At 42.7% G+C, this 19,360-nt stretch overlaps 1 protein-coding gene across 1 annotated transcript in view; it reads right to left on the bottom strand.

Moving 5' to 3' along the window:
• The window catches only part of PDGFRL (platelet derived growth factor receptor like), a 70,360-nt gene extending 60,169 nt beyond the window's left edge, over window positions 1-10,191 (bottom strand). Inside the window, exon 1 of the mRNA XM_086702868.1 lies at window positions 9,953-10,191. Within this exon, the coding sequence (XP_086558994.1) occupies window positions 9,953-10,007 (55 nt within the window). The 5' untranslated portion in view covers window positions 10,008-10,191. The remainder of the gene's footprint in view (window positions 1-9,952) is intronic.
• Between the last annotated feature and the right edge of the window lie 9,169 nt (window positions 10,192-19,360).

Below are 19,360 nucleotides of genomic sequence, written 5' to 3' on the forward strand. Positions count from 1 at the left end.
CACAAGCATATGGAGGCGAAACAAAATGCTACTAAACAACTGATTAGTTGATAAAGAAATCAAAGAAATCAAAAATACCTGGAGACAAATGAAAATCAAAGCGTAACGTTCCAAAATCTATGGGATGCAGCAAAAACAGTTCTAAGAGGAAGTGTATAGAGATGTAGATCTAACTCAAGAAATCTAACCTTATACCTAAAGGAGTTGTGGGGGGCAGGGGGTTAGAGGAGGGAAGGCCCAAAGTTAGCAGAAGGGAGGAAATCATAAAGACCACAGTAGAAATAAATGAAATCGATACTTTAAAAAAATACAAAAGATCAATGAAACTAAAAGCTGGTTCTTTGAAAAGAGAAAGAAAATTGAATAAACCTTCAGCCAGACAAATAAAAAAAAAAAGAGGTTCAAATAAAGAAAATGAGAATGAAAGAGAAGTTACAACTGACAGCACACATATACAGTCGTAAGAGACTACTATGAGAAATGACAAATTGTACTACCTAGAAGAAACGGATATATTTCTAGAAACATAAAACCTTCTAAAATTGAATCAGGAAGAAATAGAAAATCTGAACAGACTAATTACTGGTAATTAAATTGAATCAGTAATCAAAAAATCCCAACAAACAAAGTCCAGAACCAGATGGCTTCACTGGTAAATTCTACCAAAAATTTAAAGAAGTAATACTTAACTTTCATAAACTATTCCAAAATATTTAAGAAGGAATGCTTCCAAATTCATTCTATGAGGTAACTATTACCCTGATACCAAAACCAGACAAAGATGTATGAATAAAGAAAATTAAAGGCTAATATCTCTCATGAACATGGTTGTAAAAATCCTCAACAAAATAATAGCAAACCACATTCAACAATACATTAAAAGGATTATACACAATGATCCAGTAGGATTTATTCCAGGGAATCAAGGATGTGTCAATATATCTGCAAATCAATCAACATGATGCACCACATTAACAAAATGAAGGATAAAAAACCATATGATCATCTCAATGGATGCAGATAAACATTTGACAAAATTCAACATCTGTTCATGACAAAAACTCTCAATAAAATAGGTATAGAAGAAACATACCTCAACATAATAAATCCTATATATGAAAAACCCACGGCTAACATCATACTCAGTGGTGAAAAGCTGCAAGCTTTTCTTCTAAGAGCAGGAACACAACTGGGGTACTATTCTCACCATTTTTATTCAAACCATTACAGGGAGCTCTAGCCACAGCAATCAGATATAAAAAATGAATAAAAGTTATCCAAATTCGTAAGGAAGAAGTAAAATCATCCTTATTTATAGATGACATGATATTATATATATAGAAAATCCTAAACACTCCACCAAAAAACTACTAGAATTGATAAATGAATTGAGTAATGTTGCACGATACAATGTTAATATACAGAAATCTGTTGTGTGTCTATAACACTAATAATAAACTAACTGAAAGTAATTCAGACAACAGTCTCATGTATCATTGCTTCAACAAGAATAAAATACCTCGGACTAAATTTAACCAGGAAGATGAAAGACTTGCTCTGAAAACTGTAAGACATTGATGAAAGAAAATGAAAACGACACCAAAATATGGAAAGATATACCATGTTCATGATTACAAAAATTAATATTAAAATGTACATACTATCCAAAGGGATTTACAGATTCAATCTATCCCTATCAAAATATAAGTGGCATTTTTCACAGAACTAGAACAAATAATCTTAAAATTTGTATGGAACCACAAAAGATCCTAGATAGCCAAAGAAATCTTGAGAAAGAAAAACAAAGAATTAGATATCATGCTCCCAGATTTCACACTGTACTACAAAGCTACAGTAATCAAAATAGTGTGGTACAAAAACAGACACACAGATCATTGGAACAGAATAGAGAATCCAGCAATAAACCCACCCTTATATGGTAAATTAATCTATGACAAAGGGACTAAGAATACACAATGGGGAAAAGAATATCTCTTCAATAAATGCTGCTGGGAAAACCAGAGAGCTACATGAAAAGAATAAAACTGGACCACTGTCTCACACCATATACAAAAATCAAATCAATATATAAATCACTACATAAAATCAAAATGGATGAGAGGCTTAAATGTAAGGCTTGAAACCATAAAACTCATAAAAGAAAACATAGGCAGTAAATTCTTAAACATCAGTCTTAGCAATATTTTTTTGGATCTGTCTCTATAAGGCAAACCCAACAAAAGAAAAAATAAACAACTGAGCATATCAAACCAAAAAGGCTTGCACAGCAAAGGAAACCATCAACCAAAGGAAAAGTCAACCTGCTGAATAAGAGAAGATATTTGCAAATGATATATCTGATAAGGGATTAATATCCAAAATATATAAAGAAGTCATACAACTCAACACCAAAAAGAAGTCTGATTTAAAAATGGACAGAGGATCTGAAGAGACATTTTTCCAAAGATGACATACAGATCACCAAAAGACACATGAGAAGGTGTTCAATATCACTAAATATCAGGTTAATGCCAGTCAAAACCACAATGAGATAACACCTCACACCTGTCAGAATAGCTAAAATCAACAACACAAGAAAGAACAGGTATTGGAGAGGATGTGGAGAAAAAGGAACCCTCATGGATTGTGGGAAATAAGCTTGAGTTTGCACTGATGGGTTAACAAGGCATAAAAAATTAGAAAGTCATAGGATGTACACACCTAAGTTTGGGTAAACAACATTAGGTAAATAAGATTAGGTAAACAGGGCAAAGCCCTCCAGTACAGGAAAAAGGTGTAGGAATAGGGAATCTCAGAATGAAAACATCCAAGATGAGGCAAACAAGATTAGGTATTCAGGGTGGAAATGCCCTCCAACTTAGTACAATAGTAGAAAGCTGATTTCACAGGAAGGATGGACCAAAATAGGTAAACACGGCTATAGACCATAGCAGGGCGAAGTTGCCCAGAGTGGAGCTAATTAGCAAAAGAAAGGTACCTTGCTGACCCTGAGACAACATGCGCTGTCTTTCTTGTCCCCCTAGTCCAGTTTAGGTAAACAGAGGTGGCTCCTCATGTGTGATGTAAACAACCTTCCTCCCAGCTCTACGATTCTGTTTTGTATTGACCCAAACCCCTAACACCACATATCTCCAAAACCCCCTTTTCTCTACTCCATGAGTTAATGTTCACTGTTTCATTGTCTCTCTGTTCATGCCCATCATACTTGTAAGCCTTCGATCCTAATAAAAAAGGAGCAAGGACCCTTACTCTTGTCTCCTCCCAGACATTAGCCTCTCTCGCATTTTCAGTCCTGTGTCCTGCTCTCTTGATGGACAAGAGAGAACTTCAGACCCAGAGTCTAGGACAGTGGATTACTGATGGAAATGTAAATTTGTGCAGCCACTATTGAAAACAGTATGAAGTTTCATCAAAATATTAAAAATAGAGGGCACCTGGGTGGCTCAGTCAGTTAACCTATTGGCTCTTGGTCTCAGCTCAGGTCATGATCTCACATTTCATGAGTTCAAGCCCCACATCAGGCTCTCTGCTGACACCATGGAGCCTGATTGAGATTCTCTCTCCCCTTCTCTCTGCCCCTCCCATGCTCACTCTCTCTCTCTCTCTCTCAAAATAAATAAATTAATTTAAAAAACTGTTTTATTTTTTAGTTTTTATTATTTTTAATATGAAATTTATTGTCAAATTGGTTTTCATACAACACCCAGTGCTCATCCCAACAGCTGCCTTCCTCAATGCCCATCACCCACTTTCCCCTCCCTCCCACCCCCCCCATCAACCTTCAGTTTATTCTGTTTTTTAAGAGTCTCTTATAGTTTACCTCCCTCCCTCTCTAACTTTTTTTCCCCTCCCCCATGGTCTTCTGTTAAGTTTCTCAGGATCCACATAAGAGTGAAAACATATGGTATCTGTCTTTCTCTGTATGTATTATTTCACTTAGCCTAACACTCTCCAGTTCCATCCACGTTGCTACAAAAGGCCATATTTCATTCTTTCTAATTGCCAAGTAGTATTACATTATGCATATAAACCACAATTTCTTTATCCATTCATCAGTTGATGGACATTTAGGTTCTTTCCATAATTTGGCTATTGTTGAGAGTGCTGCTATAAACATTGGGGTATACGTGCCCCTATGTATCACACTCCTGTATCCCTTGGGTAAATTCCTAGCAGTGCTATTACTGGGTCATAGGGTAGATCTATTTTTAATTTTTTGAGGAACCTCCACACTGCTTTCCAGAGTGGCTGCACCAGTTTTCATTCCCACCAACAGTGCAAGAAGGTTCTCATTTCTCCACATCCTCTCCAGCATCTATAGTCTCCTGATTTGTTCATTTTAGCCACTCTGACTGGTGCAAGGTGATATCTGAGTGTGGTTTCGATTTATATTTCCCTGATGAGGAGTGACGTTGAGCATCTTTTCATGTGCCTGTTGGCCATCTGGATGTCTTCTTTAGAGAAGTGTCTATTCATGTTTTCTGCCTATTTCTTCACTGGATTGTTTTTCGGGTGTGGAGTTTGGTGAGTTCTTTATAGATTTTGGATACTAGCCCTTTGTCTGATATGTCATTTGCAAATATCTTTTCCCATTCTGTTGGTTGCCTTTTAGTTTTGCTGATTGTTTCCTTTGCATTGCAGAAGTTTTTATCTTCATGAGGTCCCAATAGAAAGCTTATGAAGGAAATTGAAGAAGATACATAAAAATGGAAAAACATTCCGTGCTCATGGATTGGAAGAATAAATATTGTTAAAATGTCAATACTAACCAAAGCAATCTACACATTCAATGCAATCCCAATCAAAATTTTTCTAGCTTTGAGAAGAATGCTGGTGCAATTAAAAGCACAAAATTGTTTTAAAGAAACAGAAATATCACATAATACAGCAACTCCACTTCTGGGTATTTATCTGAAGAAAATTAAAACACTAATTATAAAATATACATACACTTCTACATTCATTGCAGCATTATTTATAATAGCCAAGCTATGAAAACAACCTAAATGTCCTTTGGTAGATGAGTGGATAAAGATGTGTCATGTATCAGTAGAATGGTACTCAGCCACAAAAAAATGAAATTATGCCACTGTGACAACATGGAGGGACCTAGAGGGTATTATGCTAAGTGAAATAAGTCAGAGTTAGACAAATACTGTATGATTTCACTTATATATGGAATCTAAAAAACAAATAAACAAACAAAAGAGAAGCAGATTCATAGATACAGGGAAACAGCCTACAGGTTACCAGAGTGGGAGAAAACAGGTAAAACAGGTGAAGGGAATACGTGGTACAAACTTCCAGTAGTAAAATAAGTAAGTCACAGGTATTTAAAGTACAGCATAGAGAATATAGTCAATAATATGTAACGACTTTGTAAGGTGACAGAGGGTAACTACAGCTATGGCGGTGGGCATTTCATAATGGATATAAATGTTGAATCACTATGTTGTACACATGAAATTAATGGCATACTGTCTGTTAATTATACTTCAATAATAATACCAAAAAGACCTTACTTTGAAATATTAGAGTATCCATTACAACAGGGTTGATTGCTCTCTTTTAATTTTGCTTTGAAATACAATTGACATGTAATGTTAGTTTCAGGTGTACAACATAATGACTCGATATTGGTATGTATTGCAAAACGATCACTCTCTTCTTGAAGCACTCAGTTTGCCTGGCTCCTAAAACAGGGCGCTGAATTGGTTTTGTTTTCTTTGTTTTTTTGTACAGCACTGACAACTTCTCAGTCTGTTTGGTGGCCCTTCCTCGTCTTCTTTTCCTGCCTGACCTGGGTCCCAAGGGCTTAATCCTTGCAGTTCATCTCAATCGTTTATGACATTCAATTTCTAAGTGGCCTCACACAGCCTCCTGGGTCCTAGCGGCATTTATATGCTGAGAGCTGCCTTGTCCCATCCTGACTTTGCCTCTACACTCCAGATCTGAATAGTCTGTCGCTGACTCAGCACCGCCACTTGGAAAGCTAGGAGGCATCTCAAGTTGAACGTGTTCAAACTGACCTCTGGATGCCTCTTCAGTCTGGCTCCTTCCCTGGTGTCCCTTTACCAGTATATGACAACTCTATTCACCCAGTTGCTCAGGATAAAAACCTCCGAGTCACACATGGTTCTTGTCTTTTTCTCCCAGACCACATCAAATCCAGCATCAAATCCTCTCAGCTTCTCCCAGTAGGGAGAAGCACCTACATCCACTGCGGCCATGCTGGACCAAGCCACTTTGCACGTAGACTACTAAAACTGCTCCCTATGTAGGCTCCCAGCTTCCACCCTAGCCCTCCTACCTTTGAAAACATAAGTTGGATCATGGGCACTACTCTAGTCAAGACTGTCCAATGACCTCCATCTTAGATAAAGCTGTAAGTCTTCCTGTGCCTATTAGCTTTTGCCATTTCCTGTCTCCCCCCTAACGGTCCTTCGGCCACACTGACCACTGGGACACCTGGAAGCCGCTCTGCCCCATGCCCTTGGCCCTTGCAGCTCTTCTTTTGGACACCTGCAGCATGGACTTCCTCTCTCCAGAAAGGCCTCTGACTCTACTGTCCAAACCATGCTCTGACTCCCCTCCATGGTCCTTCCATCCTCTCACCCCATGCTGCGTGTTAAATGTGCCCCGCAAAAAGGCACACTGAAGTCGTAACCCCTTGTACCAATGAGTGTGACCTTATTTGGAAATAGGATCTTGGCAGTGGTAACCAAGTTGAGATGACGTCATTAGGGTGGGCTCCGATCCAATATGCTGGTGTCCTTATAAGAAGAGACACACACAGGAAAATGCCATGTGAAGTCAAAGACACACGGGAGACCAGGTGACCACAGAGGCAGCAACTGGGGTGACGCAGGTGCAAGCCTGGGGGCACCAGGGATAGACAGCCACCAGCAAAAGCCAGGAAGAGGCAGGGAGACCAGAGTCGCAGAGACAGAAGTTTCCTGAGGACAGAACTGGGCAGGAGAAACTTCTGTTGCCCTAAGCCACACCACCTGGCTTGTGGTATTTTGTCACAGCAGCCCTAGGAGACTAATACATCCTGATTATTGATTCTTTGTGTCGCTTATCACTTCCTGAAATTTTATCTTTTCTTGTTTACCCACTTTCGGTCCTTCCATTAGATTATGGGCACCACAAAGGAAGGGGATGTACAACCTTGTCTGGAGAAAGCCATCAACCCTCAGGACTCGCCATTGGGCTGGCACACTGCCCCACCTCCCCATTGCCATCAAACTTCTCTCTTTTTTGGCTCTAAGGATCGGAGATTATTTTGTAGGCCCAACAGATAAGCCAACACCCTGCATGCTTAGAAACATTATGTAATCTCATAGGTGATGAGAATGTTTACAATTCTTTTTTCATTATATGGATTTGTGAACTAATATTTACACTCCTTTTCCCAGGAATACATTGAGGCATAAAAATGGTACAGAGTTCTGGTTGAAGAATCACCAGCAGTGTCTCCCTCCTGACCTCCTTAGACATATGGCTACGTTGCCCTCACATCATAACAAATCTCTGCAGGCCTCCCAGACAGAGAACCTTTTCATAGGACACAAAATAAACCCACGTTAGACCAAAGATCACACTAGCATTGACCAAAGGTCTGGGGTAAATTCAACAAAACAGTAACAAATCCATTTTTATGGATTTGCTCTTGACCTTGGATAAAAAAATATTTATGTAAACAATGAAAAGCTGGCTAAGTGCTTGCGATTTTATACTTTATATAAAAATAGCACCATATGGGGCGCCTGGGTGGCTCAGTTGGTTGGGCGTCCAACTCTTGGTTTCCGCTCAGGTTATGATCTCACAGTTTATGAATTTGAGACTTGCATCGGGCTCCAAGCTGACAGTGTGGAGCCTGCTTGGAATTCTCTCACTCTCTTTTCTCTCTGCCCCCTCCCCGACTTGCTCTCTCTGCCTCTCTCAAAATAAAGAAATAAACTTAAAAATGAATAAAAAATAGCACCATATGAAGACACACAGTCGGATTCTGTATCTCCCTCTCTCTCTGCCCCTCCCCTGCTCATGCTGTCTCTGTCTCTCTCAAAAAAAAAAATAAACATTTAAAAAAAAAAACTTAAAAAAAAAGATCTTTCCTAGAAGTGATAGGAAAAACAAAAGGCAGTGAGGTAAGCTGTATCACGGGCCTCGTGTCCGCAGCGCGTGCTTTGGGATGGCCCAGGATGCAGCAGATCCCAACCCACCCATGAGAGATTGTCCCTGGAAGGGTTTTTGTATGTGCCTCTCTCACTGGCCTGTTCCTGGCCCAGCCAGCCCCATGATAACTCAAAACAGGGGAAAAGAAAAAAAACATTCTTAATAGGTTTAGGAAAATGGTTACATAATTTAGTGAAGCCGATTTACTTTTCTAATTATGTATTTAATATTCTATTGATAACCAGTATATCCTTTGAAAAACAAAGCTACAGTACTATGACACCTGAAATGTGTCCATTATTTTCCATGAAATATTCAGTTTGTGCTCAACTCTCCCTGTCTCATAAATGTTTATTGAGTCACATTTGACTTAAACAGATGCTAATTGATTCAGGCAGATGCTTGCAATCATTCTCCTGGTCTGCACACGTACTGGCTGGGAGCGGTCAGGGAGGGAGTGGCGGGCGGGGGGTGGGGGGGCTGCCTCCTGCGCCCCGGAGGCGGGCATCTTGGGTGAACTGTACAACCACGTGAGCGGGCTGTTTGAAGTTATTTTGTCTGGCTGTCTACTGCCCTATTCCAAAAACAACACCAGATTCTGCATCTCTGTCACTTCAGCAACCACATAGAAGGACCTGCCAGGGGCATTTTAATAGTGCATTTTAGAACATGAACCCATGCCGGCTCCTCCCCGGGAAAAGCGGGCGGGTCGCTCCTGGAGCAGAAGCACTTGCAGACTCTGTATCCGGCGAGTCTCTAGGCCGGAGGGTCCTCTCCTCAGCTGCCAGCCCCACAACCATGTTGGACTTTGCAAACTAGAATTTTGGAGGGCGGGGGGTGGGGGGGGGGCGGGAAATGCTTCTAGTTTCACAGGCAATAAAGGAACTGGTCAGGACGGAGTAGTGGTTAAGACGTGAGCCAGGTTGAGATAGCGCCAGAGTGAGATTGCATAACAGCAAAAGCTGCTTTCAAGCAAAACTAAGCAAAAATCGGGGCTTGTAGCTGAGGAATTCCAAAGGAGGTGCCAGGATACCAGGAGGGACTCAGGTGCCAAATGTACTGTATAGATAAATAACACTATTTGAATAGATAATGGAGCCAGCCAAACAAATGCTAAAGTCATATATATATATAGATATAAGAAGAAGAACAACACCACACACACACACACACACACACACACACACACACACACACACACTGACCCTGTGGTTGTGAATCTAAGCAACAGGGTGGGCCCAGATAGACGCACACGAATATCCGGTCTAAGCCATAGGTAGATCTTGCAGGATTCAAGCCCGTAGTGGTGTAGGAAACAAATCCAGGACTTCGGCTGGGAGGAGGAGGACACTTCAAAGTGTCCTTGCTGAGGTGGCCCGCGCCCTCGGAAGCCGAGACCCTGGGTGAACGCGTGCGCGGAGGTGGGAGCGATCCAGTGCTCCCGCGCCACCTCCCAGAACGACACGTTGACACTGGGGGCTGGACCAGACGCTGGCAGGGGATGCTCGGTTCGCCCTCCCAGCGCCTTCCGAGAGCGCTGGGCGGTCCTGGTGGGGATCTGAAGGGCTGGGGTAGTTACCACTACCCCAGGGGAGCGCAGGGGAGGTGGAGAGAGGGAGGTAAAATAGGGCAGGTGTCCCGGGGCAGAGCCAAGGCTGAGCCTCGGAAGGTCAGAAGTTCTAGAAAGAGCTGGCTGGAGGAGAGTGGGCCGAGGGAGGATATAGGTTGGGGGTCCCCGCCCAGGGTCACTCACCATCCTCTAGCGCTTCGTGCACGAGCAGAAGACCAAGCAGCAGCCAAACCTTCATCTTCGGGGCAAGGGACGCGGGGAGAGGTGCCGGGACGGCGGTCGGAGGAGCACCCGACAGAACAGGGCTAGGGCAGGGGCGCAGGGGGAGGCGGCTGGCGAGGGGCGTGTCGGGGCGGGCGTCTGGGACGCCACAGCTGGAGGATTCGTTTTCCTGAGGTGGAACCCAGTTTGGGGGAGAAGTTTGGTTTTTTCCTCTTAATTCTGTGTAATGTGACCTCTCCTGCCCCCTGGCGGAGCAGTGGAGAGAGGCGCTTTCTCGTGCGCTGAGAGCAAGGGCTAAGGGCCAGCTGTCAATTACCAAAACCTTAAGTGGAATTTCTCCACCTGGGCTTTTGACCAAGTTTACCAACTTCAACAAGGCCCAGTGTGACCCTGAAGGTATGGATGGGGTCACATTGAACCATAATTGTCCAAACGTCACCATCACTCTCTCTACCTGCTCAGGCAGAGCCTTAATGCTCTGTCAAAAGTGCTCTCTAAATACTTCTGTTTATTGCCAGGTCTCCACTGGCGCTAACAAGAGCATTACCCTCAGCTTTTTTTGCTGTTCCTCCGTGGCCAGAGATGGGCTCTGCACCCAGCCCTGTTTCAGCTGGCTATAGGCTTCTCCCCTGCAGTTGAGATGTTAGAACCCCATTTGGGGCTCCCAAATGGGGAAGCTGGCCTTCCATCAAAGGGAGCCACAGCAGGCCAGCTCCTTCCTTAATATCCCAGCAGAGATTGTGGAGAAATGACCGGATCCTTTTATTCACAAGTCCCGTTGCACAACACTCAGGTGTCCAGGATAGACTGTGCCAGAAAACAGCTCTAAGTAACAGCATCAGCACCCCTGGCCCCCCAACACATACATACACATCTTTCCCTCTGAGTCAAAATCAGCACTCTGGGCTTCTTTTAAACGTAGTATCTATATTCTCCTAGAAGGCTCCTTAGTTCTAGCAAATTCTTCCCTAGCCCTTTTAGTTAGGAAACCCAGAGAGGTTAAATGGTGCTCCATGGACCCTTCTGTATGCTCATTATGAAGCATGCTGAGGAGGTGACTAAAATGAAAAGGAAAAAGTATTGGGGCACCTGGGTGGCTCAGTCAGTTAAATGTCCAACTTCGGCTCAGGGCATGATCTCACAGTTCGTGGGTTCGAGCCTCGTGTCCCACTCTGTGCAGACAGCTCGGAGCCTGGAGCCTGCTTCGGATTCTGTCTCCCTCTCTCTGCCTCTCCCTTGCTTGTGCTCTCTCTCTCTCTCTTTCTCTCAAAAATAAACAAATAAACTTTAAAAAGAAAGGAAAAAATATTGCAAACCAAAATATAATTCAATGCTAAGTGGTGTAATAGATACTATTAATAGTGGGGAAGTTCAGAGGAGTGGGAAATTCCAGGGGTAGGGCTTGAGTTTGGAGACCACAGGAGGGAGGGGAGGGGGCAGGAGTGCATCGGCTCTGATTCCTTGGCCAGTGCTCAGGAGAGCACGGGCCAAGGCACAAAGCATAGACCTGGCCCGGTAGTGTGGGCTGGCCAGGCTGGAAGGGTAGCTTGGCTGAAGGACTAGAGTGGGAAGGAGACTGAAGCAAGAGTCTGGGGCTGCGGAAGGTGGGCTGTGGTGGGGTGGAGGATATGGACGTTCATATGCCCCTCTGCAGAGAGGGTCCAGTTACGAGCTTATAGATTCATATGATGAAAGCCGCTCGCAGGTGCAGGCGAGGTGAGGAACAGGTTTTCCCCAGGGGAGGAGCAGGGTCTGGGCTTCCAGCCCACTTTGTTCAAACAGTACTATTAAAGTGAGCTTGATTCAAAATAGCAGGAAGGGGACCTCTCCAACACTCAAGGGAAAAAGTTTAGCACAAACTAGTGCTTATCAGCCACTTCACGCCTGGGGACCCAAGAATTCCATCTGCCATCACCTGCTTCCCTTGGTGCCATTCAGGTGCCAGCTTTGCTATTCCCTGAGTGCAGTGGAGAGAACGGTTTCCTGGGAATACGGGAGATCAAGGTCGGGGCCTGACATTGCCACTAGCTCTCAACTCCTCCCTCAACTCCCTTAACCTCTCTCGAGTGGGGCTCTCTCCTTGGTAGAGGGAGGGGGCTGGATGATTATTTCAGTATGTGTTTACTATGTGTTTCTTGTGAAGGTGGAGACATCCTTGTTGTTTTTATGGAGTGGACACTAGTCTGAAGGCAAGCATCCGAACTGCCCTAACGGGAGGTGTCTCATTCTGGGGAGCACTCAGGAGTAGACCGAGTCTGCCTGGGCTGCCTGCACTGGGATCTTCTTTCATCTTGACTCCATGAAGTTGACAACTTCGCTCTTGCCCTGTGTGGGAGCCTGGGTTCCGTCTACAGCTCCCCTCCCCCACTCCACACACTCAACCAGACCCTGCCTGGTCTACCTGTTGACTGCCTCAAGGCCACCCCTCTTTACACATCATCCCTCGCCTCACTGTCCTGGCCACATCCACCTAGTTGGTCTCCCTGCCCCTCTGTCTTGCGCCCCAATCCATCCTTTCCTCAGCGATCACATCTATCTGTGAATAATACTCTAAAACTCTAACCCAACTGAAACCTTTCAAAGGCCCTCCAGCAAGGCTGAGACTCCTAAGTTCACGGCTCTGCTGGCCTCTCCAGCTGTTTCACTTGGTGCCACTTCCTGTCCCGCCCTCCAAACTAACAGCACGCCGCCCTTGCCCACCCCTCAGCCATCATGAGGGTCCACTGCTCCTGTGGCTCCCTCTGCCCCAAATAGCCCCTTCCTCTGTTTTACCACCTGCCCAGCATCTCACCACAACCCAATCCCTGGCCTCACTTCCCCTCTAAGACTTGGTTCAGACCTTGCCTTCTCCCAGCTGGTCTGAGCACTTCTCTGGCAATAAAAGCTTCCATCATAGCACTGAGAACAAAAGGCAGATTTTAGCTGTGAATCTGGTTACGCCTCTTTCTCCTGCGCTATTCTATGAGTTCAAGGGCAGGAAGTGCATCTTGCTAAATGTTGTGTCCCACCACCAGGTTCTGGAAAATAACAATTATTTGTTAGGAACTTTCTGTGTTCCAGGCAGTGTGTTTCTCATTGATCTAATCAACAAGCCTATAAGGTAGGCTGTGCTGTCAGTATCATCCCCGTTTTATGGATGAGGGTGCCCGAAGTTAAACTTGTAGCTGAGTTATAATCCAAGCTTTGTCTGACTCCCAAATCTGTGGGTCTAACCCCTCACTCTATTGGTTAAAATGAGCTGTTGAAATCGGTATGAATAAAAGCTCTCAAACAGGGGCCTTCTTCCTGACCTGTAAACTGGAGACACCACTAAGTTGTTCGTCTTAAGCTCCTGAGACTGGAGGCAAATGTTGTGCAAGATGGCAAGGCAACCAGTTGAACAGAATTGCAGTTTTCCACAGAGACAGGAAACCCACACTCTTCTCGTTTGCAGGAGCCTGAAGAGTGGCTGGCGGCCGTTAAAGCAGCCATCAGAAGACAAAGCTAAAATGTTAATGAACTGTTATAAAGCCGGAATGTAGAGGGGAATGAAAGCTGAGGGTCCCCGGGAGCCTCAGACTCGAGGAAAGTCTAGAATCACGCAGGAGCTCTTCCCATCAGCCTCTGCCGGCTGTTCACGATGAAAAGAGACAAAATGGCACCACATGGGAAGAAGATTGGCTTTAATGAAGAGCTGCACTCAGCTGCTCCACCTGTGTCTTCTTTTATTTCAAGACCTTTTTTTTTCAAAATTACTCAATTAACCCACTTAAAAATATTTTAAACATCCACAGAATTATATAGACCAGAAAACGATAAGAAACATTAAAAACACCTTTTCACGTCCCCTCCCCTTCCTACTGGCTATAAAATACTGCATAGGAAAGATGCACCAGAGCTTACTTGTTCTGTTGATAGCTAGTTCCGTTGTTTCAAACACTGTCTTACAAAAAATACTGCAGTAACTATTGTGATCCAAATATCTTGATGCTCATGAATATTCTATAAGATAGATACCTAGATATTAAGTTATTTAGCCAAAGGTCATGATATTTAACACTTTTGGTGAACCCTGCCAATTCAAAAAACTCTCCCTATTTACAACCAATTCCACTTTCCTTGGGAGTACCACCCTCACCAGGACTGCATACAGTCATGCTATTCAATTTTTACAGCCTGTGGGTGGGGGAGGGGAGTCTCATTATGCTCTTTTTTTCCCCTTTTTTAAAAGTTTTATTTACTTGAGAGACAAAGGAAGCCAGCAGGGGAGGGGCATAGAGAGAGAGGGAGAGAGAGAATCCCAAGCAGGCTCTGCACTGTCAGCTCGGAGTCCAGTGAGGTGCTCAAACTCACAAACTGCAAGATCATGACCTGAACTGAAATCAGGAGTCTGGCGCTTAACCCACTGAGCCACCCAGGTGCCCTTCACCATATATGCTCTTTTAATTCCCATTCCTTTTGTTACTATCAAGAATGAGCGTGTTACCGTGTTTTTATTTGCCAATTTTTGAAAATTGAGTTATTTTTATTACCGTCTTACCATGGTAGGATCTTAACATATTCTGGCCACTAAGCTCTTGGGTGTTACATATATTGCAGACGTTGTCTTCTAATCCTTTGCTGGTGCTTTAGTTTTGCTAATGGTGCCTTTCTTCAAATAATTACAATCAATGTTTAAGCAATTACATTTTCAGGAACTTCTTTCATGGCTTCTGGGTTTTACATTTTTTTAAATATTTATTTATCTTGGGGAGACAGAGAGAGTGGGAGACACAGAATCTGAAGCTGGCTCCAGGCTCCGAGCTGTCAGCACAGGGCCCGATGTGGGGCTGGAACCCACGAAGCTCAGGATCATGACCTGGGCTGAAGTCGGATGTTTAACCAACTGAGCCACCCATGCGCCCCCATGGCTTCTGGGTTTTATATCTCCTTAGGTAGGTCTTCTCTGCCTCCAATTATCCAACTATTTTTATATTTTCATCTACAACTTTCATGATTTGTTGTGATGTTTGGTCTTTAAACCTATCTATAATTTTTTTTTTCTTTTTTTAGTATCACAAGTTAGGAATCTAATTTTATGTGTTTCCATTTGGATGGTCAGTGTCACACTATCATTTGTTAAAAGGTTGGTCCTTTTTCCATCTTTTTGAATCGACTTCTAGTGTGTGTTAAATCACACATGTATATGGGTCTGTTCTATACTGCTTTAGTCTATTGATTTCTTAATACCTGTAGAAATATCAGACTGCATTAATTGGTACTGATTTATAGTATGTTTTGTCACTTGTTTGGACCCCCATCATTGTTCTATTAATTATCATTGTACATTTTCTCTTCCAGGCGAAGTTGGGAATCAGCTTGTTGATCTCCGTAAAAATTTGATTGTGTCTTGATGATGATTGCATTGAATTTATGTTTGGGGGAAGAATGGTCATATTTACAACATTGAATCTTCCTATCCAGGAATGTGATAATGTAATATAGCTTTCAACTTATTCAAGTCTACTTTTATGTCCCCATTATATTTTATAATTGTTTAATGCTGGTATTAGGACAATAATTTTAGAATTCTGCATTATCAGGTATATTTTGTATCAAATACTCTTTAGCTAAGTGTTGGCTACATAAGTGTGTGTGTGAGAGAGTGTGTGTATATAATTACATAGCTAAACACTTAAATAGTTATGTTCACATAGTTAATCATTTTCCATGTAAGTCTTGCTTAATACCAAGCAATAATAATATACAAGGCTTATTTCTTATTTTTGCTTGCTTATTTGCTTTGCTATTATGAACGACTTTCCTCAAGTACATTGCCAAATAATTAACCAGTACATCAAAAATAATTTTGGAATGCTGCTTTCCCAGCATTTTTTTATCGCATACACTTCAGATAGATTTAGGTATCTGTTTATCTGAGGTTCGTGTTATGACCTGAACTGTGCTCTTTCCTCCTTCCAAATTTTAAATGTTGAAGTCCTAACCTCCAGCGCTTTAGAATGTGACTTTATTTGGAAATAGGGTCTTTAAAGGGGTAATTAAATTAAAATGCGGCCATTAAAGTGAGTCCTAAACCAGTATCCCTGATACTCTCAAGGAGTAAACCTAGACAGAGATACAGGTACAGAAGGAAGGCCAGGTGAAGATACAAGACAGCCATCTACAAGCCAAGCACAGAGGCTCAGAGGAAACCAATCCTGCCCACGCCTTCATCTCAGACTTCCAGCTTCCAGAGCTGTGAGAACACACTTCTGTGGTTTAAGCCATGAGTCTGTGGTACCTCATTATGGCAGCGCTAGGGAGCAAATACTCTATTAGGATGGGAGCAAAAGTTACAAGAAATACGGGGCTTTTCCAAGACATGTAGCTGCTTAATCATAGACTTATTACCCTTGAATGAGGCAACCTCAAGATGACTGAATTTGAAAAATGAAACGGCCAAAGTTGTATTTTTTATGGGTTGTATTTCACTGTAAAAACCCATTTTCTTCTTCTCTAGGGTGAGAAAGAATTTTATTTCTAGAATCTCTGTTTGCTTTGGTCTTTGTGCATTCTTTCTCCCAATAATTGCTGGAATATCGGCCAATTAAAATAAGCATTTACGGACAGCTCCAAGTCAAATACAACTTGAAGCCTGGTTTCCTAAGGCATGATTAATTTTTGTGTGTTTGTATCTGGTCACCTTAATGGACCCTCTTATTAGTCCAAATGGTTTTCTACTGAGCTCTTGGGTTTTTGGATCAATGATCATATTACCTGCAACACCCACTCTTTCTTTCTTTATTAGCTGCTGCCTGTCTGTTGCTTCCACCTTGCTGGTACAGCGGCCTTTAGTGTTTGTAATCCACTGACCCCCAACCTCACGGAGCACAGAGCGGCTCAGGGATGGAACAAATCAGGGACTCCAAGCCTTCCCCGAACCATCAGCTACTTCCTGATGTGGGAAGAGAGGAGGCTGAAAACACGGCAGTGGCCTTTTAACAATAGTGTCTAGGGAACCAGTGTCACCCGTGGGAGGAGACAGCATTACCAGAGCAATTGTGCATCACTGCTTTTCTCTGATGAGCTGGGGCCTCAGTCACCGGCACTGGCTTAACGAATGAAGACCTGAAGAGAAAAGAGGAGTAGCAGAAGGGAGAAACAAAAATCGGGAAATGGAAGAGCGAAGTGAGTGGGAGGCTGTACCTGGAGACATAGGTCTAGAGAAGCATATTTCTTTCAGTTGTCTTTACAAGCACAATTGGTACACAATGTGTGTCTCATGGCCGATGAGACACAGTGTCAGCAATCCCTTCAGGTTACCAAGGGCCAGACTGAAAGGTCAGCACTTCCATTACGATTTCCTTGTTTGTGAGTGATTGTGTAGGTCGCATTTGCATTATAAATTAATGATCATTTTCTAGGACTCCTTTGTGCTGAAGAAATCTCTGTTCCCTCCCTTTTTTCTGTCCCCTTAAAGGGCCTATATTTTGGGCATCTGCTCCCCACCCCCAAAAACAGGACATTTCCCTCCTCTAACTGGTCTTCACTAACTGTGGAAATACAACCAAGATGAATATATATTTTTAAATTAATGTTTCAAGGTTTTAGTAGGAGCTAACGTTAAGGGTTTTAAATACAGCTCTGAAAATTTAATAGAATGCCAAATGTGGATCCCAGAAGCTTGTAGTACTTTCCTACTCCAGGATATAGCATGCTGTAAAGATGTGTTGCCAGTCTGTTGGTCACATGAGCCTACATGTAAGTGTAGGTAAGTGGCTAGGGGAAGAGGGGCAACTCTGAGCTGTGGTGGAAGGGACTTGAAACCCCCATTCTCTCCGTCCTTTTTATTTATTTAATGGTAAACTCTCAACTATCCTTGCTTACTTGCTCTAAATGCTGACCTTTCCAAAGTGTCTTCTGTTATTTACAACTTGGTGCCAAGTGAATGTTTCAGTCCAAGGACAGTGGCATTTTAAGTCTCATTTCTACCAGGGCAGTGAAACCCTTGGCCCTTGTTTGAAGAAATGGCAGACAACAGTGCACAGATAGGGGAAGATTGGGGAGACCTGGAGACTCAGCGATTGGGGAGCCCAGAAATGAATCACAACAATGGTATGGTACTTGTGGGTTAAGGGACTCAGAGCCCAGAAACAAGCTTGTTCCCCATCATCATGGAGATACAGGCCCACCTTGGGCTGTAGAGTACTCCTGGGCAGAATAGCTGATCTTGTTTTCCTCTTCATGGTGGCTGCTCCATTTTTAGGAGAGAGCAAGGATTCTTTACTCAGCTTTGACTAGAAAAGTTCAAGTAAGTAAATCAGTATGGAGCTGAGTTTCTTTCTGGAGTTTCATCTCTTTTTTGACCTACTCTAAACAAGATGAGATAATGTGATAATAGGTTTTGTATGTCTTTGGGATTTTTTTTTTGGAGATATTTTATGGGATGAAATGAATCATTTTTTCCACAGAGATAGGGATTTCTCAGTATAATCTCTTAGCAATCCATGGGCTTTGGGCCCTTTGCCTGAAAAGGAAGGCTACCCGTGGCCTTCTTTAAAGAACACAAAGGAGATGGTATTCTTATCGCCAAGGGTTCCTGGCTGGACCCACAGCCCAGACACAGTTCCTGGCAGATTACTGCCTGCATGTGACCATATGGTACCAGGGCAGATGTGGGTCATCAAAACCTAGTAACAATCCTAATAGAAAACAATTAGATAAATTAGGTTTTAGGCTTCTACTTGGCAAATACTTTGCTGTTTCAGCTTGGTTTTCCATGCTGGCTAAAGTGATAACTACCGTTTTCTTACTTCAATAAGGTGTTCCCTCCAATTTAGTAAAATCAGTGGGAATTAAGTATATACACAAAGACATTTCAAAATTAATTAATTCAAGAGATTTGCAATTTTAAATAACTTTGAGCCCTGTCCAGAACGCTCTTTGAATCCTTTCTTCCAGAGGGTTGAAGTTGGTAAGAATGCTTTACTATACCGTAAAAAATTTGTTAGTTGTACATAACTGATTGCCAATTATTAAAGGCTATGATTTGCTGAGGAGAACATTGAGAAAGGAGTTTCTTACGGATAAAAGCAATGAAAAGACCGGCAGTTGAAGTGGTAAGATCTCAGCTCTTTGGTCCTGGGATGGCATGCTTTAGGACCCAGTGCTATTTTTTAGAACGTGCCATGAGGACTGAGGCTTTGTGAAAACATGTCTTTTATCTTACAGGACTGGGTAGTCCTCAGGCTGCCAGGTGAGTATTCTTGACAATAAAATCATTTCAATTTAGATTGCACCATATTTCTGAGTTTTAAAAGTTCCCAAATTAAAAAAAAAAAGGTTACATTAGATAAGTGTGTGACATGTATGCTTTTTGGGTGTGTGATACATATGCATATTATATTATCA

The sequence above is a fragment of the Puma concolor genome, chromosome B1 (genome assembly GCF_028749965.1).
Source record: "Puma concolor isolate L17-30 chromosome B1, mPumCon1.1.hap2, whole genome shotgun sequence".
In the NCBI taxonomy this organism is placed as follows: Eukaryota; Metazoa; Chordata; class Mammalia; order Carnivora; family Felidae; genus Puma; species Puma concolor.